The sequence below is a fragment of the Ovis canadensis genome, chromosome 24 (assembly GCF_042477335.2).
Source record: "Ovis canadensis isolate MfBH-ARS-UI-01 breed Bighorn chromosome 24, ARS-UI_OviCan_v2, whole genome shotgun sequence".
In the NCBI taxonomy this organism is placed as follows: domain Eukaryota; kingdom Metazoa; phylum Chordata; class Mammalia; order Artiodactyla; family Bovidae; genus Ovis; species Ovis canadensis.
The window spans coordinates 29,402,102-29,429,795 of record NC_091268.1 but is presented as its reverse complement, the minus strand read 5'-3'; the positions used below and the strand labels follow the sequence as shown (position 1 = coordinate 29,429,795).

Below are 27,694 nucleotides of genomic sequence, written 5' to 3'. Positions count from 1 at the left end.
AGATAGGATTGGGAAGGAGTGGAGAAGGCATTCACTGAACACAAAATGTTTAAAATTTGTCGCACGGACTCTTAAGTTCCCAAGGCCCCCCTAAACTCCATGAAACCCACAAACGCCATATTTGTCTCCCTGCTCATCATGGAATCTCTGGCATATTTGCTGGTGCCTGGTATGGAGTAACTGCTCAGTTAATATTTGCAATGAATGAGGGAAGAACTCTCAGAGTTGTTGAAAGAAAAAAACCAGGGGCTTCCCTGGTGGTCCAGTGATGAAGACTCCATGCTTCTACTGCAGGGAGTACAGGTTCGATTCCCTAGCCAGGGAACTGAGATCCTGTATGCTGCTCAGCCCAGCCAAAAAAAAAAAAAAGTTTCTAAAATTAAAAACTTTTTTAAAAAAGAAAAGCACTGACCAGGGTCAGGATGGGTGGGGTGGGTTGTCCAAGACGGGTGGGGAGTTACCAAAGCCTTGCTGATTCACTAAGAGGGGAAAGGGAAGGGGGGAGCATTCTGGCTGAGAATAGTAACAGGGGAGTTGGGAATATGGGAGGAGATTTCTAAGACATAATTCATTCACAAGCCCCTCCCCAAAGGAAGCCAGGCCCCAGTGGAGAGGAGACAGTGAGAGAAGTCAGCATTTAAAATATGTCTTATATATGTGTATGTGTAAATGATATCGTATTTACTTTTTACATTTCCCAGTGTTTTTTTTGTTTGGGGAGAGATGATGGATTCAAATTCAAAAGCTGACCATTCTCCCTTTCAACCCTTGTGCCCAAGACTCCTAGTCTGCCTCCCCAGAGATAACCGTGGGGTTATTATTCTAGTTTATTAGATATTCTTAGATACTCTCCTAGAGATATTTTCTGCACGTCTGAAGATACGCATCCATTTCTCTCTTCCCAGGTTTTCCCCACAAATAGTAACATTCTGTATGCACTGTTCTGCATGCTGCTAGAGGATTATACGCCTACAGGGATTCCTTACTCCTTTTTCGCACTGTTAGCTTTCATCTTTATTGAAGGTGTAGATGAAGATGATTTAGACAATTCCTCAAGGCTTGTTAAGAAAAACATCACTCCTTGGTTGCTTCTCTAATTTCCCCTTCTCCAGGGATAACCATTATCAACTCTTAACTGAATTTTGGATGTTTAATACTGTAATCTCCAAGAGACTTGAATATATTACTCATATTTTAAATTTCTCCCTCAGTTTTAGGCATTACTTATTGACTTTTCATCATGGAACATGAGCATTTCACTCAATCACCCCCTTGCTTTGTCCTCCGGCCTCCTCCCAACACACACACAACCATGCCCCATCACATAAGCTCCCAATGTAGTTTTATATTGAGTTTACATTATCATGACTGTGTAGATGCCATTCACAGCTGAGCTCTGCACTGTCTCGTGATGCCTTTTCCTGTACAAATTATTCTTTCCCCTGGAGTTAGTAATTGCCTTTTTTTCCCCCCAACTTGGGTATCTATGTACTTAATCACTAATTCTACCACAAATTCTCCTTCTAAATGTGTTAATCTTCTTATAATATGTCTTATAAGATATGTGTTCAAGATCCTATTTATAGCTTCTTTTTGGAAGTCATTGCTACTGGAGTCTTTTGACCTGCCCTGGATACCCTCTGGTGACCAGTAGCTGACACACCCTCAGCTCCACCTCACCTCAGGGCTCTCCCTTCCTATGTCCTGCCCTTGGATCTTCCCTGGTGGTTCGGACGGTAAAGCGTCTGCCTACAATGCAGGAGACCTGGGTTCAATCCCTGGGTCGGGAAGATCTCCTGGAGAAGGAAATGGCAATCCACTCCAGGATTCTTGCCTGGAAAATCCCATGGATGGAGGAACCTGGTTAGGCTATAGTCCATGGGGTTGCAGAGTCAGACACAACTGAGCGACTTCACTCACTCACTGTGAAAGTGAAGTGAAAGTGTTAGTTACTCAGTCATGTCCAACTCTTTGCAACCTCAGGCTCCTCTGTCCATGAAAAATTCTCCAGGCAAGAATACTGGAGGGGGTTGCCATTTCCTTCTCCAGGAGATCTTCCCAACCCAGGGATCGAATCCAGGTCCCCTGTATCACAGACAGATTCTTTACCATCTGAGCCAAAGTATGTGGGTTTACATTTTTAAGCAAGAAATAATTTTCTTTCCAAAAGGCATTGCTTCATTAACTTTGAGATTCAGTTTCATTTTGGGGAAGATAAAAGTTGTTCTTATTCTTGATCCTTTGTATATGACCTTTTTTTTAAAATTTCCTCCTTCCTCCTTCTCTGGAAGTTTTTTTTTTTTTTTTTAAGCCTTTATCTCCCTGTTCATGATTGGATTTGGTGTGGGTCTGTTTTTACTCATTGTGCTGGAAACTTGAGTGGATCCTCATAGTCTATAAATCCTTACATTCTGGGAAATTTTTTTGAATTATGTCCTTAATGATTTCTTTTTCTTTGTATTCTCTGTTCTGTTTTTTCTAGATGTTTTCTTATTTCTATACCGGAATTCTCAGGGTTTTAAAAAAAATAATTTTCATCTCTTTCTCTTGTCTTTTTTATTTTCTAGGCAGTTACCTCAACTTTATCGTATAAATCCTCCATTGAGTTTTCAATGACTACTATCATTCCAAAAAAAAGTTTCCAAGAACTTTGTTTTGTTTCCTGAATGTTTCTTTCTTATCACATTCTTTTTCCATGCACATTACTTTTCTTAGAGGGTACTTCTCCACATGTAGGCCCCTGTTACCTCCAATAGGCATATTTTCTTACTTATTTGGTTTAATTTATGTTTGTCTTGTTAGTGACTTTCTTCCAATGCCTGCTGATTCATTGACTGTCCATTCATCTGGGATGCTCTAATGCATGGGCACCAAAAAACTGATGGCAGCTTCGTGTTTGCAGGAGGAGCTTGCTGGTGAGGCTGGGCTGCTCCATCGGGTGACTCTTAGTGTAGCTTTCAGTCTTTTTTCTTGGGCTAGTGAAATTCTTCAGAGAAGTCTTGTACAATCTTCTGCTTCAAGGGTAAAGATGTGTCTACTATCATTTTGGGGCTTCTTCCCTGGTGGCTCAGCGGTAAAAACCTGCCTGCCAATGCAGGAGACGCAGGAGACATGGGTTCAATCCCTGGGTCAGGAAGATCCCCTGGAGAAGGAAATGACAACTCACTCCAGTATTCTTGCCTGGAAAATCCCATGGACAGAGGAGTCTGGCAGGCTACAGTCCATAGCATCGCAAAAGGGGCAGACACAATTTAACGACTAAACAACAACCACCATCATTTTAAGGGTCTAGTTGAGAAGAGGCTGAGGGTTTCAAACTATGGGATGAAACCTCCATGTTGTCTTCTTGCCGTTCCTGGTGTCCCCAAGACAGACAGCTTCTATTTCTCCCTCTCCAGAGAATTGATCTGGCTCCTTTGGTGGGCGGTGGGGAGGGCAGTCACTTGGCTACAGGGAGCATAGACGGTATCTGGAGTGTCTAGCAGCTTCGCAGACATTCAGCCAGTCCTCATGTCTCATTGTCCTCCACCCTCTTCCTGAGGCCCCAGGTTGCCCTTTACTGAGGTTTGGGCTGGAGGCAGGGGACTCTGCTTCTCCACCACCAGCTTAGTCTCCTGGGACTGTCATCACTCATCCTGTTTGCTGGTTTCCCAGGTTGTGTTTTTCTCTCCTCTCCCACTTTTTTGGACAGTTTCACGTGTTTTTGAAAAACCTCTTTGTGCATGTGTGTTCAGTCGTGTTCAGCTCTTTGTGGCCCTGTAAACATAGCCCGCCAGGCTCCTCTGTCCATGGGATTCTCCAGGCAAGAATACCGAAGTGGGTTGCCATGCCCTCCTCCAGGGGATCTTAGAGACCCAGGGATCAAACCCACGTCTCTTATGTCTCCTGCATTGGCACACAGATTCTTTACCACTAGCATCATGTGGGAAGCCTGAGAAAAATCCCTTTCAGTTCAGTTCAGTTCAGTTCAGTTCAGTCCCTCAGCTAGGTCCGACTCTTTGCGACCTCATGGACTGCAGCACGCCAGGCCTCCCTGTCCATCACCAACTCCTGGAGCTTGCTCAACTTCATGTCCATCGAGTCGGTGATGCCATCCAACCATCTCATCCTCTGTTGTCCTCTTCTTCTCCCACCTTCAATCTTTCCCAGCATCAGGGTCTTTTCCAGTGAGTCAGCTCTTCACATCAGGTGTCCAAAGGATTGGAGTTTCAGCTTCAGCATCAGTCCTTCCAATGAATATTCAGGACTGATTTCCTATAGGATGGACTGGATTGATCTCCTTGCAGTCCAAGGGACTTTCAAGAGTCTTCTCCAACACCACAGTTCAAAAGCACCAATTCTTTAGCACTCAGCTTCTATTATCGTCCAACTCTCTCATCCATACCTGACTACTGGAAAAACCATAGCTTTGACTAGATGGGCCTTTTTGGGCAAAGCAATGTCTCTGCTTTTTAATATGCTGTCTAGTTTAGTCATAACTTTTCTTCCAAGGAGCAAGCATTTTTTAATTTCATGGCTGCAGTCACCATCTGCAGTAATTTTGAAGCCCCAAAAATAAAGCTTCCCTCATAGCTCAGTTGGTAAAGAATCCTCCTGCAATGCAGGAGACCCTGGGTCGATTCCTGGGTCAGGAAGATCCCCTGGATGAAGGGATGGTCTACCCATTCCAGTATTCTTCAGCTTCCCTTGCAGCTCAGCTGGTAAAGAATCCGCCTGCAATGTGGGAGACCTGGGTTTGATCCCTGGGTTGGGAACATCTCCTGGAGAAGAGAAGGCTACCTACTCCAGTATTCTGGCCTGGAGAATTCCATGGACTGTATAGTCCATGGGGTTGTGAAGAGTTGGACATGACTCAGCAACTTTCACTCACTTTCAAAACCCCTTTACTGTCATTTTAATGAGGTTTGGGGAAAGAGGAGCTCTAACTGCCTGTGTTCAACCCACTACCTTTTGATGGAAATTCTCTCACACTCTCTTTTCCAAAGATGTGATAATGGTGATAGTGGATTTTAAAAAAATATTTACTTTATTTATCTGGCTGTGCTGGATCTCAGTTGTGGCACTCGGGATCTTTAGTTGCAGCATGCAAACTCTTAGTTGAGGCATGTGGGATCTAGTTCCCTGACCTGGGATTGAACCTGGCCCCCCTGCATTGGGAGCTCAGAGTCTCAGCCACTGGACCGAGAGGGAAACCCCGGTAGTGGATTTTTATTGGGTGCTTCCTGTGTGCACAGAGCTTTCCAGGAATATTCTCCATTCATCCTCACCGCAGACTGTCAAGGCAGACAGGATCAGATCCATGTGCTGGTGCTTAGTCAGTAAGTCGTGTCTGACTCTTTGCAACCCTGTGGACTGTAGCCCAGCAGGCTCAACTGTCCGTGGGATTCTCCAGGCAAGAATACTGGAGTGGTTTGCCATTTCCTCCTCCAGGGGATCTTCCCGACTCAGGGATTGAAGCTGTGTCTCCTGCCTTGGTAGGCAGATTCTTTACCACTGAGCCACCTGGGATCAGATTACGACCTTTAAAATGAAGCCTTGAAACTATTATGGTGCCTGTGTCCAGAATAAAAACAACACTAAACTATAAAGAAAGCCAACAATGTTTTAAATTTTCCCAGGACATTGGCCATGATAGTTCTTAAGAAGTAGCAAATATTGGGAGAAGGCAATGGCAACCCACTCCAGTACTCTTGCCTGGAAAATCCCATGGATGGAGGAGCCTGGTGGGCTGCAGTCCATGGGGTCGCTAAGAGTTGGACACAACTGAGCGACTTCACTTTTACTTTTCACTTTCATGCATTGGAGAAGGAAATGGCAACCCACTCCAGTGTTCTTGCCTGGAGAATCTCAGGGACGGGGAAGCCTGGTGGGCTGCCGTCTATGGGGTCGCACAGAGTCGGACACGACTGAAGCGACTTAGCAGCAGCAGCAGCAAATATTGACTCCTTTAAAAACTTATTTATTTTTCCCTCCCTCCCTTCCTTCACTCGTGGACCTATGTTTACATGACTGGTTGTTGTTGTTCAGTTGCCTCAGTCATGTCCGCCTCTTTGCGACCCCATGGATTACAACATGCCAGGCTTCTCTGTCCTTCGCCATCTCCCAGAGCCTGCTCAAACTCATGTCCATGGAGTCAGTGATGCCATCCAACCATCTCTTCCTCTGTTGTCCCCTTCTCCTCCTGCCTTCAGTCTTTCCCAGCATCAGGGTCTTTTCCAGTGAGTCAGATCTTTGCATCAGGTGGCCAAACTATAGGAGCTTCAGCTTCAGCATCAGTCCTTCTAATGACTATTCAGGATTGATTTTCTTTAGGACTGACTGGTTTGACCTTGCAGTCCAAGGGACTCTCAAGAGTCTTCTCCAACACCACAGCACAAAAGTTATCAATTCTTTGGCGTTCAGCCTTCTTTATGGCCCAACTCTCACATCCACACATGACTACTGTGGGAAAACATGACTGGTTAGACAATCCACTACTGGTGGCAGGTGCTGTTATTAGCCCCATTTTATTGCTGGGGAGACTGAGGCTCGGGGAGGTGAAGAACTTAACGCAGGAGTGTCAGAGCAGATTTGAACTTGGTTTATCAGACTCTGAAGCCCCAGGCTTGCTGGACCAAGGTGATGCTGGGCTGTTTCACAGCCCCTCCTGCCCCGCTAAAGGCTGTTTGCTCCTGTAGGGCTGTCTCTTGCCATCTCAGGGGGTTAGCGTTGAGGGCTCAGCACTTGAGAAGCTGGTGTGAGTGACTTCAGCAAATTATAGCATGATGAGTGTGGGGAAAACGTCAGCAAAGCTTTCCTGACAAAAGCCAGTTTGGATCTCCAGTCTCTTCTCTGTGGGTCCCTGGGGTGGGGGAGGGTGTGAAAGGCAGGTGAGATTTCACTCTGAGGATGAGAGGAGCCATCAGGGCCTGTCACTGGAAGTGTTCTGTCCACACCTAATTAGTACTAACCAGCCACTCTAAGGGGATTGAAAAAAAAAAAAAACAGCCAGACCTTTATCAGCTCAGGCTCTTGGCTGAACCCTCTTTAAGCTGCGGAGAAGTCTGTGGGGGTGGGGAGGTGGGCAGAATGATCCAAACTCAGTTCTCTGCTTTGCAAGTTCCCACACTCAGTCTGAACCTTCTGTCCGGGTCAGCACGCCTTGGGGGGCTGGCCTGTGCTCAACCGGAGGTTCTGTATCTCAGCAGAGACAGGAAGGGCATCTGTGTGCACTGAGCTTGCTGCCCCGTAGATCCTGTGCCCCTTGGCCCTCGCCACTCCCCTGCAGGACAGACTCCCCGTGTGACAGACTGAAGACGCTGAGGCTCAGAACACCGAGGTGCTTGGCTGCAGAGCTGAATGTCAAACCTAGTGATATGTCCTTTAGCCACACTGGAAGCACTTTTTATTTTAAAAAAGATTTTTTTAAGCCAATAGTTTGTTTTGTTTTTAATTTTTTGGCCATGCCCTGTGACATATGGGATCTTAGTTCCCCAGCCAGGAATCAAACCTTGGCCCTGCATTGGAAGGGTGGACTCTTAACCACTGGACCTCCAGGGAAGCCCCTCACTGGATGCGTTTTATCTTCCCTCTGAGGCAGTATGGTATGTTAAGTAATGTAGTGCTGTCAGCCCCCTTTAACAGATGAGGAAAGTGAGGCTGCTCGTGATAACTCAGAGGGCCAACCAGACAGGGCCGGACAGATGGAGTCGCCAGCTAAGAGACTGGCTTAGGCCTTACACTTAGAAAGGCTTGCACTTGATAGCCTGTTCTCCTGAGTCAGACCCGCTGCCATCTGTAACCTCACGAGCTCACTGCTGTGGAGGATGGGGATGATGGAGCAGGGATGGTAATAAAGTTGACAATAATTTCCTGTTTTGAGCTTTGGATGGGTCTTGGGCCCTTTTTAAGCTCTTTGTGGGTCCAACCTCCCTGCATCTTTTTCACATCCTTGGAAAGTGCGGGTTTTTAACCCTTGTCTTCTTGGTAAGGAAGATGATGCTCAGAGTTGCCCAAGAAGTGGAGCCCAGAAGTAATTTCCCAGACATTTTGCTGCAGAGACTGTGTTCCTGCAACAATCCCCACCCACCCCTCCCGCCCCAGGGAGGGGACCCGTTTGCCTCTCTGCCTTGCAGAGACTTTGCCTCTGCTCTCAGCTTAGCGTCTGGCCTGGCGGGGCGAGGGGTGCTGGCCGCTCCATCTGTCTGGCCCCGTCTGGCCAGCCCTCTGAGCTATCACAAGAAGATCACGTTCTTTGGCAGGAAATGAAGAAGAAGGATCATCTGATTCTGATACATTTTATGGATGGCCCATGGTGTCTCACACAGATGGGAGAGAGCTAAGGAGAATTATTATTATTATTTTAATAACCAGTAAATATTGAGTTGGAAAGCAGATATGCTGAGGGGAGTGGACATGGGGAGCTCTGACTGACACTTGGTGGTGGCTTGTTACTCTTGGAGGCTGACTGCTCTGGCCTTCCCACTGTATCTGCCCAGCCTCAGAGAAAAATCTGGCTCCCCCTTCCCTTTTTTTGTCCAAAAGTGTTGATTGAGGCTCCACTGTGAGGGAACTGTTGTGGAGGGCACAGTCTACTGAGGGGTGCAGATATTAATCAAATCAAACCACAAATACATGTGCTATGGAGGGAGGGCAGGAGACCCTGGGATCTCCTTAAGCTGGGAGGACAGGGAGGCCTCCTTGAGAAGTAACATGTGAGCTTAAAGGAGTTGATGAGACGCAGGAGGTTGTGGGGCTGGAGTGGAGAGAAGGATGCAGAGACTGGAGGCTGGAGCCGAGGCCCAGGAGACCACTGGGAGAATACTGGTCATGACCCCACGCCCCCTTCACTGGCCAGATCTGCCTCATGGGGGTCTGGAAGAGTCCTGCTGGGGTCCAGCACAAGTTCTCAGAGTACCTAGCTCACCCAGAATTTTCCTCCCCGTGCTGCTGGGGCAGGAGGGTGGAGAGAGGAAGGCCTGGACCTACAGAGCAGAGGTTTAGGGCATCGCTTTTTTTTCTCCGGGGTGCTATTTATTTTTAAAACTGTTTATTTTGTATTAGGATATAGCCCATTAACAAACAATGTTGTGATAGCATGAGGTGAACAGATAAGGTTCCCAGCCATACATACACATGTATCCATTCTCCCCTAAACCCCTAGCTCCCATCCAGGCTGACACATAACACCGAGTAGAGTTCCATGTGCTATACAGTAGGTGCTTGTTGGTTACCCATTTTAAATATAGCAGCGTGTAGACAGGGCGTTGCTTTGAAGCTGGGCTGGAATCCTGGCTCTGCACACGCGCCCACTTCTCTGTGCCTTGGTTTCCTCACTTGTCCCAACAAGGATGGCACCTGCCCCGGTGCTTGTGTGGGCTTATTCCGGCGGTGCCTGGAGAGCGTGGTGCCCAGCAGGGCAGGGGCAGGGCGTGGGCCGTCAGCTCCAGGTCGGGGCGAGGGTGTCTGGAACTTTCTGCGTCTACCTTGGAGGGTGGCAGGCATTCGTGGGGATCCACCTTTCTGTGCTCGGTGGAGGCCAGGCCTCACCCCCAGGGGCCTGGAGGTCAGGGGGAGCGGTGACCCTGCGGGAGACAGGGCTTGGCCACCCCCCTCTCGCCTGATCCCACGCACCCTGGCATGAGAAGGCGGGAGGGAACCAGCCAGCCCAGGCCTCGCTTAGACCCAGCTGGGTTTTCTCCTTTTATGGTCAGCCCGCGGGCCTCTGGCTTCCCCAGCCAGAAACCAAGAGCTGGTGTTGGGATCAGGCCGAAATAGCTGGTCTGCGGGGAGCTGGGAGTCTCCTGGGAGTCTCAGGCCTGCTGCGGGGGAGGCGGCGGAGAGCCCTCTCGGTCCTTGGAGAACTCCCCCGCACACCTGCTCATCCAAGGCCAGACCCCGAGGCCCAGGGGACGGAGGGGACACCGCCGTGTCCGCAGCTGGAGTGTGACCCGGGTGGTCTCCAGGCTCGGGGCGGGGGGCGGGGCTTAACCCGCGCGCGGGATGCTGGGATGCGGGTCCGCTGGCCCTCTCCTCTCTGCCGCTGTGCCCTTGCCCGGCCCTGAGGTGCTGAGGTCCAGGCCCTCCTGATGGGACGCTCTGCCTCCTTGGTGGCTTCTCTCCTGGGGATTCCTACACATCCTTCTCCATGCAGCTCAGTGGCCACCACAGCTGCTGGGATATCGTGCCTCTCAGGGTATGTTAAGACAGCTACACCGACGTCCCTGCTGGTCCAGTGGCTAAGACTAGGAGCTCCCAATGCAGGGGGCCCAGGTTCGATCCCTGGTCAGGGAAACTGGCTCCCTCAGGAAAACTAGATCCCACATTCCACAAGTAAGAGCCTGCATGCTGCAACTAAGACCTGGTGCAGCCAAATAAATAAATAAATATTTTAAAATAATTTTTAATAAGGTAAAACAGCTATACCTTCAGCAGCACTTTGGGCACATAAGCATTGTGGCATTTGCCCACATCTTGCAGTCAGTTCTTTGCCTGTCTGACCTTCACACCAGATCATAAGCCTTTCAAAAGCAAAGACTAGGTGGGTTTAGTAAACTGTGTTTCCAGTGCTTGGCACAGAGTAGGGGCTCTGGACTTGTTTGCTGAGTGAGTCTGTGAATATAGGAAGAAGCACTCACCGTGGCTTCAATCGGAATTGCCTTTCTGGAGAGATTGAGAGAGAGAGAAGAAAAGATTGTTTGAGATTGATTCAAATCATTAAGCATTTCCTGAGTACCTACTGTGTGTCACACATTGTCCCTGCCACCTGGGATCAGGCACAGCCTTTGACCCTCAGGAGCTCACGGGTTAATAGGAGAAACTTTAAAAGCAGTTTTGTTGAGTAAGCAAAGAAATAATTCCACGTGGCAAAATTATAAAGTTATTTCCCACCTAAGGAGAAGATAAAACAGGAAGATGGGATCAAGAGAAACTGAGGGGAACGGCTATGGGTGTGCAGTGGTCAAAAGTGGCTCCATCTGAGGCTATATTTGGACTGGGATGTGAAAAGTGAAGGGCTTCCCCGGTGGCTCAGTAGTAGAGAATCTGCCTGCCAGTGCAGGAGACCCAGGTTTGATTTCCAGGTCGGGAAGAGGCCCTGGAAAAGGAGTTGGCAACCCACTCCAGTTTTCTTGCCTGGAGAATTCCATGGACAAAGGAGCCTGGTGGGCTACAGTCCATGGAGTCACAAAGAGTCAGACATGTCTGAGTGACTACACAACAAATAAAAGGTGGGAAGGATCTGGTCACATCAAGAGAAGGGGAAGAGCTTTAGAGACAAAAGGAGGAGACAGTGCAAAGGCCCTGTGGCAGGAATGAGTATGATGTATTACGAAAGTGCCAAGAAGGCCAGTATGGCTGGGATGTAAGTGAGGGAGAGGAGTAACCAGAGGAGGTTGGAGAAAGAGCAGGAACCTCTCTGAGGACTATTATAAGGCCATTTAAAGTCAGTAACAAAGACTGTACAACATGGTCAATGCGTATAAAGCTCGTCACTCAGTTGTTTCTGACTCTTTGTGACCCTGTGGACTGTAGCCCACAGGCTCTTCTGTCCATATGATTTCCCAGGCAAGAATACTGGAGTGAGTGGCCATTCCCTTCTCTAGCGGACCTTCCCGACCCAAGGATCGAACCTGGCTCTCCTGCATTGCAGGCAGATTCTTTACTACCTGAGCCACCAGGGAAGCCCAAAAAGGAAACGCTGTTAATGAAAAGAACTAAAAAACCATGCCATAGTATGGTGTCAATTGTGTAAGTCACTCTAAACTCCTATAAAAAACAATGAAAAGAAGATATATCCAAATGTTAGCCATCATGGGTTAGGGGGATTTTGTATTTGCCAAGCTTTCTTCAGTGGTTGTGTACTAATTTTGCAATCTAAGTAAAAAGAATTTGTGGTTTATTTAAGGAAAAAAAAATAGTTTCATAACTGTTGAAAAATGAATAGATTCTGTGTGATAACTGAGCAATCAGATCTCTTGATTCAGAGATGGCATGAAAGTAATATTGTGTTTTTTAAAAAGTTTTATTCTGGTGTAATTTATACACCATCAATCAATCCATTTTAAGAACACTACTCACTGGTTATTGGTGAATTTACAAGGTTACACAGCCATCACCACAATCTAAGTGTATCTTCCTATCATCCACAAAGGAGATCTTGTGCCCTCTTGTAGTCATTCCCTTGCCCACTCCTAGTTCAACACTATCACTAGTCTACTTTCTGTCCCTATGGAAATCTATAGGGACATATGTGTGCTTCTTCAGCACATTTAGAATAAATGGAATGAATGATACAATATGTAGTCCTTTGTGACTGGCTTCTTTCACATAGCATAATATCTTCAAGGTTTATCCATGTTTTAACCTGTATCAGTGTGCCATTCCTTTTTATGGCTGAGTAATATTCCATTGTACAAATAGACCACATTTTGTTTATCCATTTACCAACTGACGGACATTTGTATCATTTGTATATATTATTTATAATATAAAGTCGCATAATTTTTACTAAGATGAAAAAGAAAAATTCTGCCTGTTGTATCATAGGGAAATGGTCCATTATCATTCTGAGTAATCCCTTTCTTCTAAAAGGTATTGAGGGGAAACAATGATCAGGTTAAACGCTGCAAGGCAGGGAATCTTTGGACTAATGGAGCTAGGGTCACCACTAGACTGGGTGGTACCTTTATAGAATTAGACAAAGGTACCCCCTGTTTTGGCTCAGATGGTAAAGAATCCATCTGCAATGCAGGAGATCCAGGCTTGATCCCTCGGTCAGCATGATCCCCTGGAGAAGGGAATGACAACCCACTCCAGTGTTCTTGCCTGGAGAATTCCATGGACAGACGAGCCTGGTGGGCTACAGTCCATGGGGTCGCAAAGAGTTGGACATGACTGAGTGACTAACACTTTTACTTTTACCCCTTTCTCAAGGCAGTTTTCTTCCATCTGTTGAAAGATGGTTGTAATAAATATACAGACCTATAGTGACCAGTGTAAATGGTTCCCCCTTAGAGTTATGCAGTATCTGACTTGCACCACTGTCCATGGAAGCTCTGGAGGGAACATACGTTAGAAAGGCCCCCAGCTTAGCTCTAGGGAGGTATGGGGTCAGAGAAAATATTATAGAGGAGGTGACTGTCAGGGTGACATTTCAAGAATCAATTAGAATATATACCCAAAGAATTGAAAACGGGTGCTCAAACAAAACTTGTACTTGAATATTCATAGCAGCACTGTTCACAATAGCCAAAAGCTAGAAACAACCCAGATGCCCATCAATGGATGAGTAGAACCACAAAATGAGATCTGCCCACCATGCAGAACTATTCAGCCATAAGAAGGAATGAAGTTCAGATACATGTTACAATAGGGATGAACCTCAGAAACAGCATGCTAAGTGAAAGGAGCCAGACGCAAAAGACCACTTGTGTTTGTGTTAAATGTCCAGAATAGGTAAATCCATAGAAACAGAGAGCAGATCAGTGGGGCCAGGGGTTAATGGGAGCAGGGGATGGAGCTGCTGCTGCTGCTGCTGCTGCTAAGTCGCTTCAGTTGTGTCCGACTCTGTGCGGACCCCTAGACGGCAGCCCACCAGGCTCCCCTGTCCCTGGGATTCTCCAGGCAAGAACACTGGAGTAGGGTGCCATTGCCTTCTCCGAGGGGTGGAGAGTGACTCTTTAGTGGGTGTGGGGTTTTGTTGGGGGTTGATGAGAAGGTCTGGGAGCGAGACAGAGGTGTGAGTTGCACGGCTTTGTGAAGGTACTACCTCCCGCTGTGTTGTTCGCTTCTACATGGTTTAATTTATGTTTATGTGGTTTTCACCTCATTGGAGGAAAATAAAAAAGAGAGAATGGATAAGGCAGGTACAAAAGCAATACAGATGGTGCTCTGGGAAGAAGAAACAGCGTGTGCAAAGCTTGGGTTGGGGGACTCCTTTGCACATTCTTAGGACTCTGCTCTCTCGTGTCAGACATGAGCTCAGGCTCAGGGAAGGAGTCAGCTAGAAAGCCTGGGGAAGTTGGTCTCCTGGGCTCCGCACAGGTCAGCAAGCAATATGCATACCGAACCCTCCTGCCCCTAACTAACCACAACACAATTAGCTTCCCACGCTTGGAGCGGTGTGTTTCCGATGGGAATGTCTCAGGCCGGAGGTCCCCTGGCAGCGCCCAGCATGGAGCTGCCCCAGCAGCTGCCAAGCCTTCCCCTTGGAGCCACTTCCTCTCCTGGGGACCTGGGAGAAAAAGCCTCCAGACAGGCATGGACCCTGTCAATCTCTTGTCTTCTGGGCTCAGGTTTCCCAAGGCTGCTGGAAAGGCCACCTCTGTCCCGAAAGCAGATGGATGGAGACAGTCCATTGTCTGTCTACCTCAAAATCACTCCTTTCTGGTCTTTTGCTTTGACTGATATTGCTGCAGTGACCAATTTAAGCATTTGTCCTTGGGCACACACATTCGGGTTTCTGATATGGCTGTTTCTTGAAATTTGTGGATCAGCCCAAGGTCAGAGGCAGAGGCAGGAGGCAGAGCATGTTGGCCTGATGGGGATCAGTCCAGCTGGACCAGAAATGGGACTTTGTGGTGACGGAAAGTTCTCAAAGGCTGAGCTGCCTCCTTCCTGTGGCCTTTCTCCCTGCAAGGACCTCCCGTTGGCCCTCGGCTCAGCGGTCAAACTTGCCTGAGTGGAACCTCCCCTGGCCCCCTAAATCTAACCCCTACAGGCAACTGTGGCCCATGAGAGCACTTCATTGTAGCACTTGGTCTCTTTAGCCTCAGTGTGCAGGCTGAGTTGCCCTGTGACATGGGGGATCTTAGTTCCCCAACCAGGGATCAAACCCAAGTCACCTGCATTGGGAGGCGGGTTCTTAACCACTGGTTCTTACATGTATGTTGAACTTTCCCATCAAGAAGCTCATGTCTTCAGGTTTGGGGCGGGCTTTTTTCAGTGCTTGCCTAACTGTACCTTCTCTATGTCAGGGGATTAGGGATTGAGGACGTGACCTCAGTTTCCTGGAAACTGAGGGGAGTGGGGTCCAGATCTGGATGTTTCTGCTTATGAGGAATTCATAATTCTGTGGGGAAGAGACACAAGGAGCAAAAGTGCCAGCCTGGGACAGGGTGCTCAGGCAGCATAGGGGCAGTGGAAGTGGAGGCGTGTCTTGGTGATGGGCAGGAACCAGTGACAGCTCTAGGATTCCTATCAAGGGGGGCTTGGAGGCAGCAGTCAGATTATTTGATGGAGACTAGGGGCTCTTCCTGGGGCCTCTTCTCTCTAGCAAGGCCGACTACTATGATAGCTTAGGAGTGTTGTCAGAGACTTATAGCCAAGCTGCCTCCTGGATTCATCACTACGGGGAAGACTTCTTGAAAGAGGTATTATCTTTGAGACTGAGGGAAGTAGCCAGGAAAGAAGAAGAGAAAGACCTGCTAGGGAGCAGGAACGGCCTGAACAAAGGCACGGAGTGTGATTGGGGGTTGATCTGGGTGGGGTTGCTGGAAATTGAGCGTGAAGGGCATAGAGATGCCGAAGCTGAGGAGGTGGGCAGGGCCAGTCATGGGAGGTCTTGGATGTCATGTTCAGGAGTCTGGGCCTCACGTAAGGGCCCGGGGGACATGCACATGTTTAAAAACAACTTAAGATAAAACTTGGATACTCCAGATTCATCCACTGTAAGTGTAAAATGCAGTGAGTTTTAGCAAATTGACTTATATAAGCATCACCACAGTCCAGTTTCCAAGCCCCCAAGTGATCTTTCATACCTGTTTGCAGTCACCCCACTCCAGCCCTCGGCAACCACTAATTTATCTGCTTCCTATCTCTATGCGTTTACCTCTTCTGCTCATTTCATGTAAGTGGAATAAGACAATACGTATGTAGCCTTCTGTGTCAGACTTACTTAACATCACGTTTTTGAGAGTCACCCATGGTGTAATCTGTATCAGTACTTCATTGTTTTTATGACTGAATAATATTTCACTGGGTGGATAGACTACATCTTATTTATCCATCCACCAGCAGATGGACAGTTGGGTTGTTTCCACTTTTTAGTTGGTATGATAACTCCACTGTGAGCATTCATGTGTTAGTCTTATAGGGACACATGCTTCTATTCTCTTGGGTAGATTTCTAGGAGTGGAATAGCTGGGTCATATGATAAATTTATGTTTGACATTTTAAGACACTTTCAAAGTGGAAGAGTGTTGAGGAGCAGAGCAATCGGGTAGCTCAGTGTGTCAGAAAGATGACTCTGAGAAAGGATCTGGAGGAAGACATCCCTAGATCTGGGGAGACATTTAATCAGGAGAGGCTGAGCGATGTGAAGGTGGGGTTGGAGCCAGGAATGAACTTAAGAAAAGCTGCTCAGCATAGCCCAGCAGAGGATGTGCTTTCTTGGTTATGGTTAACTGACCAACGGTTGAAGGGTGTCACCTTACCCATGACCCTCGTAGGGGATCTTGGCTCCACCTCCTGAGGTCACTTTAAGAGTGAAAGGTGATCAGTAACATCTGCTTAATCACGTGTAGTCTCATGATGCCCTCTGCGTCCACCAGGGTTCTCCAGTGGTAAGCGACAGAGACCTTATCTAGGAAAGGAATTTCTGGAGGAGTGTTGGGGAGCTCACAGATGTGTGGGAAGAGTGAGGAGCCAGCCTCAGAAAATGTCAGAAACTTGGGGCTGCTTGGGCTCTGGGGGCTCTGCCCACCCACTGAGCTTCTCCGTTCTTGATCCAGGTTGGAGTTTTAGCTCAGAGACTCTGATTGACGCAGCCTGGGAAACGCTGTTGCCTCTTGGCTGGGAGGGCTTGTGGGTCAGTCCCACCAACACAGTGCATGACGATGGGAGTGGAGTGGCGCAGGGGACATGACTCCTTTGTTGTTGTTGTTGCTGTTCTGTCGGCACATGGGATCATAGTTCCCTGATCAGGGCTCAAACCTGCACTCCTTGCATTGAAAGCTCAGAATCTTAACCACTGGACTACCAGGGAAGTCCCCTGGACATGTCTCCTTAAGGAATATAGAATGCTCTTACCAGAAGAAGAGGGAAAGCATACTGGATTTTCAAGCCAAAAATGTCCACTGCCAGATAAAGAAACTGAGGCTTGGAGAGGTTAAGAATATTCACCTAAGGCCACAGAGCTGGGAAGTGGCCAAGAGGAAACCCAGCCTGTCTGGATCCAAAGTCGGTGTTTTGTCTGTGACTTCATCTGTACAGAGTGGGTCTCCTGGGAACCCCCCTCCACTCCGAGTGGGTGAGGCTGGGATGCTCACTGCCTCCGGAATGGGTCAGATTCCAACATCTTTCTGGGGCTGCCTCCAGGGCTTTGTTGCCCTCTTGTCTTTGGTCTTGTCCCCTATGCCCTGGGCAATAAGCTCAGCTGGCCCCTTGTCGCCCCCAGAGGGGCCAGGGTGTATGAGGTTAAATGGGAGCCCTGGGCGGCAGCATGTCCAGACCCTCAGCTCAGAGCTGATTCTAACTCGTGGCTCTTTTTTTCTTTTTGTTCTCAGATCGGGAGGACCAGTCCATTCTCTGCACGTAAGTGGAGCTGCTTTTTCTTCTGCTTTTCTGAGCTAAGATCCAACCTATTAAAGAAAAAGGTCCATGAGAACAGGGCTCTTTGATTTGTTTGATATTCCATGCACCACCCTATCCCCAGCACAGCACAGATGGTCATGAAACATTTGTTGTACAAACGCTCTGATGCTGAGGCCAGCACCCCTAAACTGCAGGTGATACCTGGTGCCATTTTGTTCTGCGCTGCCCCCCTCTTTAAAACTAGCATTTATTGAGCGTTCACTGTGTGCCAGGCCCTGAACTAAATAATCTGCAGACAGAATTGCATGTAATTCTGTAATAGCTCTATGAAAATAGAAGGCATATCCATTAGTGAGGAAGTCTTGGCTTGTGTTAAACTGTTACCCTAAAATTTCACAAGTAGCCACATTGTGCCATATTTGGTGGTCGGTATCATAATTTCTTTGAAGACCTGGATACATAGTCAGAAGATATTCAGTTTAGAGTCACTCGGAGGATTTTCAGTATTCAGGAAAATCTCTCCTGGGGTGGGCAGAATACAGGTGTTCCTCAGAGATAGCATGGACTTAGTCCAGACTGTTGCAATAAAGCAAATATCAGAGTAAGGCAAGTCATGCAAATTTTTTGGTTTCTCAGTACATATCAAAGTTATGTTGACACTATACTGTAGTCTACTAAGTGTGCAACAGTGTTATATCTAAGAACAACAATGTATACACCTTGATTTAAAAACACCCGTCGCTTGGAATATTACTCATCTGTAAAAAGGAAAGCATTTGAGTCAGTTCTAATGAGGTGGATGAACCTAGAGCCCATTATACAGAGTAGTGTAAGTAACAGAAAGAAAGTAAGAAAGGGAAAGTCAAATATCATATATGAATGCATATATATGGAATCTAGAAAGACCGTACTGATGATCCTACTTGCAGGTCAGCAAAGGAGACACTGACATTTTAGGCACAGTGAGGGAAGGAGAGGATGGAACCATACGAGAGAATAGCACTGAAACATATACATTACCGTATGTAAAACAGGTAGCCAGCACTGAAACATATATATCACCATATGTAAAATAGGTAGCATTGAATCATATATATCACCATATGTAAAATAGATAGCCAGCATTGAAACATATGCATCACCATATGTAAAATAGATAGCCAGCATTGAAACATATACATCACCATATGTAAAATAGATAGCCAGCATTGAAACATATGTATCACCATATGTAAAATAGGTAACATTGAAACGTATACATCACCATATGTAAAATAGGTAGCCAGCACTGAAACATATACATCACCATATGTAAAATAGACAGCCAGCATTGAAACATATGCATTACCATCTGTAAAATAGGTAGCCAGTAGGGGTTTGCTGTATGCTGCAGGCAGCACAAAGCCAGTGCCCTGTGACAACCTAGAGAGGTGGGGTGGGCAGGGAGGTTAGAAAGGGTTCAAGAGAGAAGGGACATATGTATACCTAATGCTGATTCATGTTGATATATGGCAAAAACCATCACAATATTGTAAAGTAACTGTCCCCTAATTTAAAAAAAATACCCAGTGCTAAAAAAATCTTAGCTATCATCTGAGCCTTCAGGGAGTTGTAATCTTTTTGCAATAGATGCGATGAAAGACCGCTGATCACAGATCACTATGACAAATAGAAAAGGAAGCAGTTTGAAATATTATAGGAATTACCAAAAGGTGGCACAAAGGTATGGAGTGACCAAACACTGTTGGAGAAATGCTTGATGCAGGGTTGCCACAAATCTTTAATTTGTGAAAAACATGATATCTGTGAACTGCAATAAAGCCACGTGTACCTGTAGTGGCCCTGCAAAGATTGCCACCTCCTAGTCACCAGAGCTTGTGAGGGTGTCAGGTGACGAGGCAGAGGGGAATGGAGGCTGCCATGGCATTGAGGTTGCTAATCAGCTGGCCTTCCAATAGGAGGGAGTCTACACCATCCAGGCAAGTCCAGTGTAATTGCAGGGTCCTTACAAGAGGAAGAGGGAGAAATCTGGGGAGTCAGAGGGAGATGCAATGTGAGAAGAACTTCACCCACCATTGGTGGCGTTGAAGATGGAGGAAGCCAAAGATAAAAACAGCTTCTAGACGCTGCAAAAGGCAAGGAAACAGACTCTCCCCTGGTGTTCCTGGAAAGAAACACAACCCTGCTGACATCTTGGTATTAGCTCAGTACAATCCATGTCAGACTTCTGCCCTCCAGAACTGCAGGATAATCAGTTTGTGTTGTTTTAAGCCACTGTTTGTGTAGTTTGTTAAAGCAGCAATGGGAAACAAATACATCCTCCTTCCTTCGTCCCCCTACACTCACTCCTGTCCTCACTCACTGTTCAACAGATTGAATGAGCCAGTTCCACTGGTGATACTTGGCATATAGGAAATAATCCAAAGTAAACATGACCCCTCTCTCAAGAGGGAAGACAGCCACTAGAACAATAATTACTTTCTTCCCTTTGGTACTGCTTGAATTTGATGTTTGATTCTGTGAAGGAATTACCTTTTCAGAAACTTAAAAAAAAAATTATTGTTGTTCAGTCACTAAGTTGTGCCCAGGTCTTTGCGGCCCCATGGACTGCAGCACACCAGGCTTCCTTGTCCTTCACTATCTCCCAGAGTTTGTTCAAACTCATGTTCATTGAGTTGGTGATGCTATCCAACCATCTCAACCTCTTTCACCCTCTTCTCCTTTTGTCTTCAATCTTTCCCAGCAAATCACTCAAGTAAATGCGTAATTACAAACTGAAAATGACAAAGAATGAGACATGTTTGGAACTAGGAGAATGTGTAAATCAGAGAGATTCTAACTGGGAGAATGGAAAGAGCTTCTTGGAAGAAGTGCTATTTCAGCGGAGACAATGAAGAAAAGAGGGGAAGAGTTCACACCCTATGCAAAGGCCCTGGGGTCAGATAGAGTGTGTTTTATTTGAAAAACGGAGACATCAATTTGGCCAGAGTATGTCTCCCAGCAGAAGCCCTCTGTCTGAGAAGAGCCACTATGGGACGTCTAGGACTGTGGTTGCAAACCCAAGGGCCAATCAAAGCCAACCAAGTACTGTTAATGTGTGAGAAGGCCTGGGTGTAAGACAGTAGGGGATGGTGGGGAGTGTGGTGACCTGGAGAAAATGACCCATCTGAAGGGTGGGGGCGAGTTGCTATCCCTCTTCTGTCCATTGTTTCCAGGGGAGAACACAGGTCCAGTGTTGCCAGACTCTTCTACATTGCAACAGAAGCTGCAAATTTAGGTTTTTATGTGAAACATTCAGTGTTTAAATATTTGCACTTAATTTACATGAACATACATACACAGAGCATCAGCCAAATAAAATCCATTGGTGGGCTGGCTTTGCCAGTGGGGCTACCTGTTTACAACCTCTATCCCAGAACTGTGGGCCTGGAAAGTTTCTCATAGATGACTGAGCCCTCAGTTCCTACCATACACACACACTGGTCAGTTATAAGAATTGCAAGAAATTTTCATAGAGCATCAAAATCTGGAATAATTCATATTATTTAATATGAAAGTAGATTCAAGTTGACCTCAGTAATAATAATTATTGTTGTTCAGTCGCCGAGTTATGTCTTACTCCTTGCGACCCTGTGGACTGCAGCACACCAGGCTTCCCTGTCCATCAGCAACTCCCAAAGCTTGCTCAAACTCATATCAGGGTTGCCATCCAAAACCATCTCATCCTCTGTCGTCCCCTTCTCCTGCCTTCAATCTTTCCCAGCATCAAGGTCTTATCCAGTGAGTTGGCTCTTCCCATCAGGTGGTCTAAGTATTGGATCTTCAGCTTCAGCATCAATCCTTCCAATGAATATTCAGGGTTGATTTCCTTTAGGATTGACTGGTTGGATAACCCTGCTGTCCGAGGGACTCTCCAGAGTCTTCTCCAACAGCACAGTTCAAAAGCATAAATTCTTTGGCGCTCAGCCTTCTTTATGGTCCAACTCTTATACCCATATATGACTACTGGAAAAACCACAGCTTTGACTAGACCGATCTTTGTTGCAAAGTGATGTCTCTGCTTTTAATATACTGTCTAGGTTTGTGATAGCTTTTCTTCCAAGGAGCAAGCATCTTTTAATTTCATGGCTGCAGTCACCATCCACAGTGATTGTGGAGCCCAAGAAAATAAAGTCTGTCACTGTTTACATTTTTCCCCCATCTATTTGCCATGAAGTAATGGAACTCGATGCCATAACCTTAGTTTTCTGAATGCTGAGCTTTAAGCCAGCTTTTCTACTCTCGTTTTTCACCTTCCTCAAGAGGCTCTTTAGTTCCTCTTTGCTTTCTGCCACTAGGGTGGCGTCATCTGCATATCTGAGGTTATTGATATTTCTCCCAGCAGTCTTTATTCCAGTTTGTGATTCTTCCAGCCCAGCATTTCTCATTATGTACTCTGCATATTAGTTAAGTAAGCAGGGTGACAATATACAGCTTTGACTTACTCTTTTCCCAATTTTGAACCAGTCCATTGTTCCATGTCCAGTTCTAACTGTTGCTTCTTGACCTGCATACAGGTTTCTCAGGAGGCACGTAAGGAGGTCTGGTATTCCCATCTCTTTGAGAATTTTCTGCAGTTTGTTGTGATCCACATGGTCAAAGATTTTAGCATAGTCAATGAAACAGAAGTAGATGTTTTTCTGGAATTCCCTTACTTTTTTATGATCCAGTGGATGTTGGCAATTTGATCTCTGGTTCCTCTGCCTTTTCTAAATCCAGCTTGTACATCTGGAAGTTTTTGGTTCACATACCGTTGAAGCCTAGCTTGAAGGATTTTGAGCATTACATTGCTAGCATGTGAAATGAGCACAATTGTGCGGTAGTTTGAGCACTCTTTGGCATTGCCCTTCTTTGGGATTGGAATGAAAACTGACCTTTTCCAGTCCTGTGGCCACTGCTGAGTTTTCCAAATTTGCTGCCATGTTGAGTGCAGCACTTTAACAGTATCATCTTTTAGGATTTGAAATAGCTCAGCTGGAATTTCATCACCTCCACTAGCTTTGTTCATAGTAATGCTTCCTAAAGCCCACTTGACTTCACATTCCAGGATGTCTGGCTCTAGGTGAATGATCACACCATTGTGGTTGTCCAAATCGTGAAGACCTTTTTTTGTATAGTTCTTCTGTGTATTCTTGCCACCTCTTCTTAATATGTTCTGCTTCTGTTAAGTCCATACCATTTCTGTCCTTTATTGTGCCCATATTTGCTTGAAATACTCCCTTGGTCTCTAATTTTTTGAAAAGATATTTAGTCTTCCCCATTCTATTGTTTTCCTCTATTTCTTTGCATTGTTCACGTAACAAAGGCTTTCTCATCTCTCCTTGCTGTTCTTTGGAGCTCTGCCTTCAGTTGTGTACATTTTCCCCTTTGTCTTTCCCCTTTCACTTCTCTTACTTTCTCAGTTATTTGTAAGGCCTCTTCAGATAACCATTTTGCCTTCTTGCATTTCTTTTTCTTGGGGATGGCTTTGGTCATCTCCTCCTATACAATGGTATGAACCTCCATCCGTAGTTCTTCAGGCACTCTATCAGATCTAACCCTTGAATCTGTTTGTTACCTTCACTGTATAATCATAAAGTGAAAGTGTTACTTGCTCAGTCTTGTCTGACTCTTTGCAACCCATTGGAACTGTAGCCCACCAGGCTTCTCTGTCCATGGGATTTTCCAGGCAAGAATACTACAGCGGGTTGCCATTTCCTTCTCCAGGGGATTTTCTTGACCCACAGATTGAACCTGGGTCTCCCACATTGCCGATAAATTCTTTACCATCTGAGCCACCAGAGAAGCTGGTATAGTCATAAGTGATTTGATTTAGGTCATACCTGAATGATCTAGTGTTTTTTCCCTACTTTCTTCAATTTAAGCCTGAATTTTGCAACAAGGAGCTAATGATCTGAGCTACAATCAGCTCCAGGGCTTGTTTTTGCTGATTGTATAGAGCTTCTCCATCTTTGGCTGCAAAGAATGTAACCAGTCTAATTTCAGTATTGATCATTTGGTGATGTCCATGTGTAGAGTCATCTCTTGTGTTATTGGAAGAGGATGTTTGCTATGACCAGTGTGTTCTCTTGGCAAAACCCTGATGGCCTTTGCCTTGCTTCATTTTGTACTCCAAGGCCATATTTGCCTGTTACTCCAGGTATCTCTTGACTTCCTATTTTTGCATTCCAGTCCCCTGTAATGAAAAGGACATCTTTTCTTTCTTTTTTTTTTTTTGGTGTTAGTTCTAGAAGATCTTGTAGGGCTTCATGAAACTATTCAACTTAAGCTTCTTTGGCATTACTGGTTGGGGCATAGACTTGGATTACTGTGATATTGAATGATTTGCTTTGGAAACGAACCAAGATCATTTATTGTTCTTGATATTGGATCCAAGTACTGAATTTCAGACTCTTTTGTTGACTATGAAGTCTACTCCATTTCTTCTCAGGAATTCTTGCCCATAGTAGTAGATATAATGGTCATCTGAATCAAATTTGCCCATTTCCGTCCATTTTAGTTCACTGATTCATAAAATGTCAATGTTCAGTCTTGTCATCTCCCACCTGACCACATCCAATTTACTTAACCTTCCAGGTTCCTTACGGCATCAGACTTTACTTTCACCACCAGGCACATCCACAACTGAACAGTGTTTCTGCTTTGGCCCAGCCTCTTAATTCTTTCTGGAGCTATTTCTCCATTCTTCCTCAGTAACATATTGTCCACCTACCAACCTGGGGGGCTCATCTTCCAGTGACATATCTTTTTTGCCTTTTCATACTGTCCATGGGAGTAGTTAAATGACTTGCCCATGATCACATAGGGCAGAGCAGGGATTTGAACTCAGGAAGTCTGGCCCTGGAGCCCATTGTGTTGCTCTGCTGATTGATGCTGCAGGGGAAAGAGGCACTGCTTTTGCCTGGGGAGCTCGAGGCAGTACTCAAAATAAAGGCAGTGACTACCTGAGCTTTGCAGGATGTGTAGGAGTGGACAGCACAAACCCCAGAGGACTTTGCTGGTTACAGCGGTGGGAGCTGCATGAGGCCTAGGGGCTGACGGATTCAGAGACAGTTTAGCCTCGCTCCCAAGGGCAGACCACAGCTGACATGACTCAGAAATGGTGTTTCACCGTGGCAGCTAGGACCAGCTACCTGGTTTGTTACATTTTGCAAAATGAGAAAGCTAAGGCCCTTGTTCAAAAATTATTAAGCGATTCAAGATCACAACATCAGAGCATTAAATCAAGCACAGGACCCTCCTTAGGGTAGTCCCCATGGAACTGGACAGGTCACACACCCATGAATCCCACCCAGCTGGGGGCTGAGGGATTAAGCAGCCATTGGGTAGCCTCCTTCCAACTGCTGAGCCTGGACTGATTAAAAGGACTTGGCAGTAAGGTAATTAAAAGGCCAGGAGGCCATATATGGTCATGAGGCCGAGTCTTCCTTAAGGATGAGGGAGCTGGACACAAAGTCCCCTAAGAAACAGGACTGAGAGACTTCCCTAGTGGTCCAGTGGTTGAGAATCTGTCTGCCAAGGCAGGGGACACGGGTTTAATCCCTGGTCTGGGAAGATCCCACATGCCTCAGGGCAGTTAAGCCCATGCACCACAGCAACTGAAGCTTGCCTGCAGCAATGAAGACCCAGTGCAGCCTAAAATTAAAAAAAAAAGGTAGGACTGAAGTTTAGGGTGCACTGACCGAGAAGGCATCTTTATTCTTAGAGTCTGGGGTCAGAAAAGCAAAGATATTGATGTTTCTGAAGCACCCTGAGCACATCAATCTTCAGACGCCCATGAGCCTGGAACTTGGGTTGTTTACTTTGGCAGAACCTCCCAGGACAATTTATTTTTATCAATAAAACTTGGAGACTGATGAGCCAAGCAGCCACGTGGGGAGAAGCAGGTTCCCAGAGTCTGTGTCTCACTTCCTCGCCCTTCCGAGGTGAAAGAGCAGGAAATCATGGCGGGAAGAGGAGGGGCTGTAGTGATCCAGGGTCAGTGTGTGCACAGCTGTCCTGACTCTTGTCTTGGATATGAATGGACTCAGGACCAGCTACATAGGTGCTTTCCCACACTCAGATTTTCTCTCCTTCTTCTTGCTCTGATCAGAACCTAGCCCCCTCAGTTTGGGGTGATGTCTATCAAGGGTTCTGACATTATCCTTGTAGAAGTAATTCATGCTGCTGCTGCTAAGTCGCTTCAGTCGTGTCCAACTCTGTGCGACCCCATAGACGGCAGCCCACCAGGCTCCCCTGTCCCTGGGATTCTCCAGGCAAGAGCACTGGAGTGGGCTGCCGTTTCCTTCTCCAGTGTATGAAAGTGAAAAGTGAAAGTGAAGTTGCTCAGTCGTGTCTGACTCCTAGCAACCCCATGGACTGCAGCCCACCAGGCTCCTCCGTCCATGGGATTTTCCAGGCAAGAGTACTGGAGTGGGAAAGTGTAAATGACTGAGTGGCTTAGTTCATTGGTACCTGCTCAAATTTTCAAAAAGAGCCTATAAGGCAAGTGAAGTCTCCCAGAATATATGGAATAACTCCCTGATGGCTCAGGGCTTCGCTCAGTATTCCTGCATCCCATCCCCTTTTCTCACTTTTAAAAATAAAAGGGTAGGGGGAAGAACATGGGCTCCGGCATCAACTTGGCCCGAATACAAATCTTACTCCTCTATTCCTGATCCGTGTGATAACAGAAATTGTGACCTAGAACACTTCAACTTCTCTGAGCCTCATTTCCCCCAGATGGGTGACGGCAATAATCAATGACTCCTTCATTGGGTTGTTGGATTAAATAAAAAGATTTCTGAGCCCAGTAGCCTAGAGTAGGTCTTCAACAAATATCAATTCCTATTCCCTATTCCTTTCCTCTGACCTTGGAAAGCATGTTCTTAGAGGGTTGGGTCTGTGTCATGGACAGACTTGGCGAAATGTCATAGAAAGAATCCTGATTACATTGGAACCAGAGACCTGATTTCAATGCTGAGTGTGCTCTTGCCTTGCTGTGTGACCTTGGGCAAGTTGCTTACTCACCCTGGTCCCAAGTTCCTATCCTGTAATAACATAAAAGTGATATGTCCTCCCTTCAGGATTGAGGGAGTGGACAATTAACACAGGGCCTCCACTACCCCCAAAAATCAGTTCTGTCTTTAAAATTAAAAAAAAAAATTTGGACTCAGTTTTCCTCCTCAAGAAAATGAGGATAATGCCTCCGTAGCTCCCATCTTAAAAAGTGCCTCTGAGGCCACATGAAATGATGTGACCATTGGGAATAAAGACCATTAGGAATTGGATAGAGGACAGTGCTAATACTGTCATGAGACGTGGTGCAATGTTCCTTTAAGACCTTCAAGACCTGACTCTTGATTCCTGGATGGTGGCCCATGGCATTGGGTCTGACAATTCGGGGCATATGTATCTTTTCCTCCCTCCCTCCCCGCCTCCCTCCCTTCTCTCTCTCCCTTCCCTTCCCCCACCTTCTTCCTTCCCTCCCTTTGTCCCTCCCTTTCTCTTTCTCTTTCCTTCTTTTTTCCTGCCTTTCTCCTCCCCGCTCCCTTCTTTCCTTCCTTCCTTCTGTTTTGCCGTGAACAAAGTTATTAATGGGCCTTTAGCAAAGCAAGTTAATTTCTTTCATTTCCTAATTAGGTAAAAAGGACAAGCACCACACTGGCACTGGCGGCACTGGCTCAGCTTGGAGAACCTTGACCCGCCCTCAGGGTAGATGAACTCAGACTTTTTAAAAAATTAGCGCGTTTCAGAATATTCAGTGAGCTCAGCAAATGTGAGTCTAGGCAAAGGAAGGAAAAATGAAAAACAAACAAAAAAAGAAAATCAGAGGGGAGGACAAGACAGGAGGAAAGATTTAGTTGAGGTCGTCTTTCCCTTTTACTAAGAAGGGTGGGAGTCAGAGGCAGTCCAGGATCCTTTGATGAAACAATTCCATCACCGTGACCTCAGGTGCCCAGGAGAGGTGTAGCTGGTTCAAGAAGCCGTTTCCATTAAAAATAAAAATAAAACCACTGTTCATATTCTAAGAGTATTTTGATAAGACGAACAACACCCCGCTGATCTAAATTTATCAGCCATTTACAGTTCAGCATGACTTACTCCAACTAGGTTTATCCTTTGATATTTAGCTGAAATCATTAGCTAGCCACCTGACCCTTCG

The 27,694-nt window shown here is 46.3% G+C and overlaps 1 protein-coding gene across 4 annotated transcripts in view; it reads left to right on the top strand.

Annotated features, from left to right (window-relative positions):
- MYH11 (myosin heavy chain 11) overlaps positions 1-27,694 on the top strand; it is a 128,252-nt gene that overhangs the window by 32,936 nt on the left and 67,622 nt on the right. For all 4 annotated transcript variants that reach the window (XM_069570191.1, XM_069570194.1, XM_069570190.1 and 1 more), the window contains exon 4: positions 17,484-17,511. In XM_069570191.1, coding sequence (XP_069426292.1) covers positions 17,484-17,511 — 28 coding nt within the window. The remainder of the gene's footprint in view (positions 1-17,483; positions 17,512-27,694) is intronic.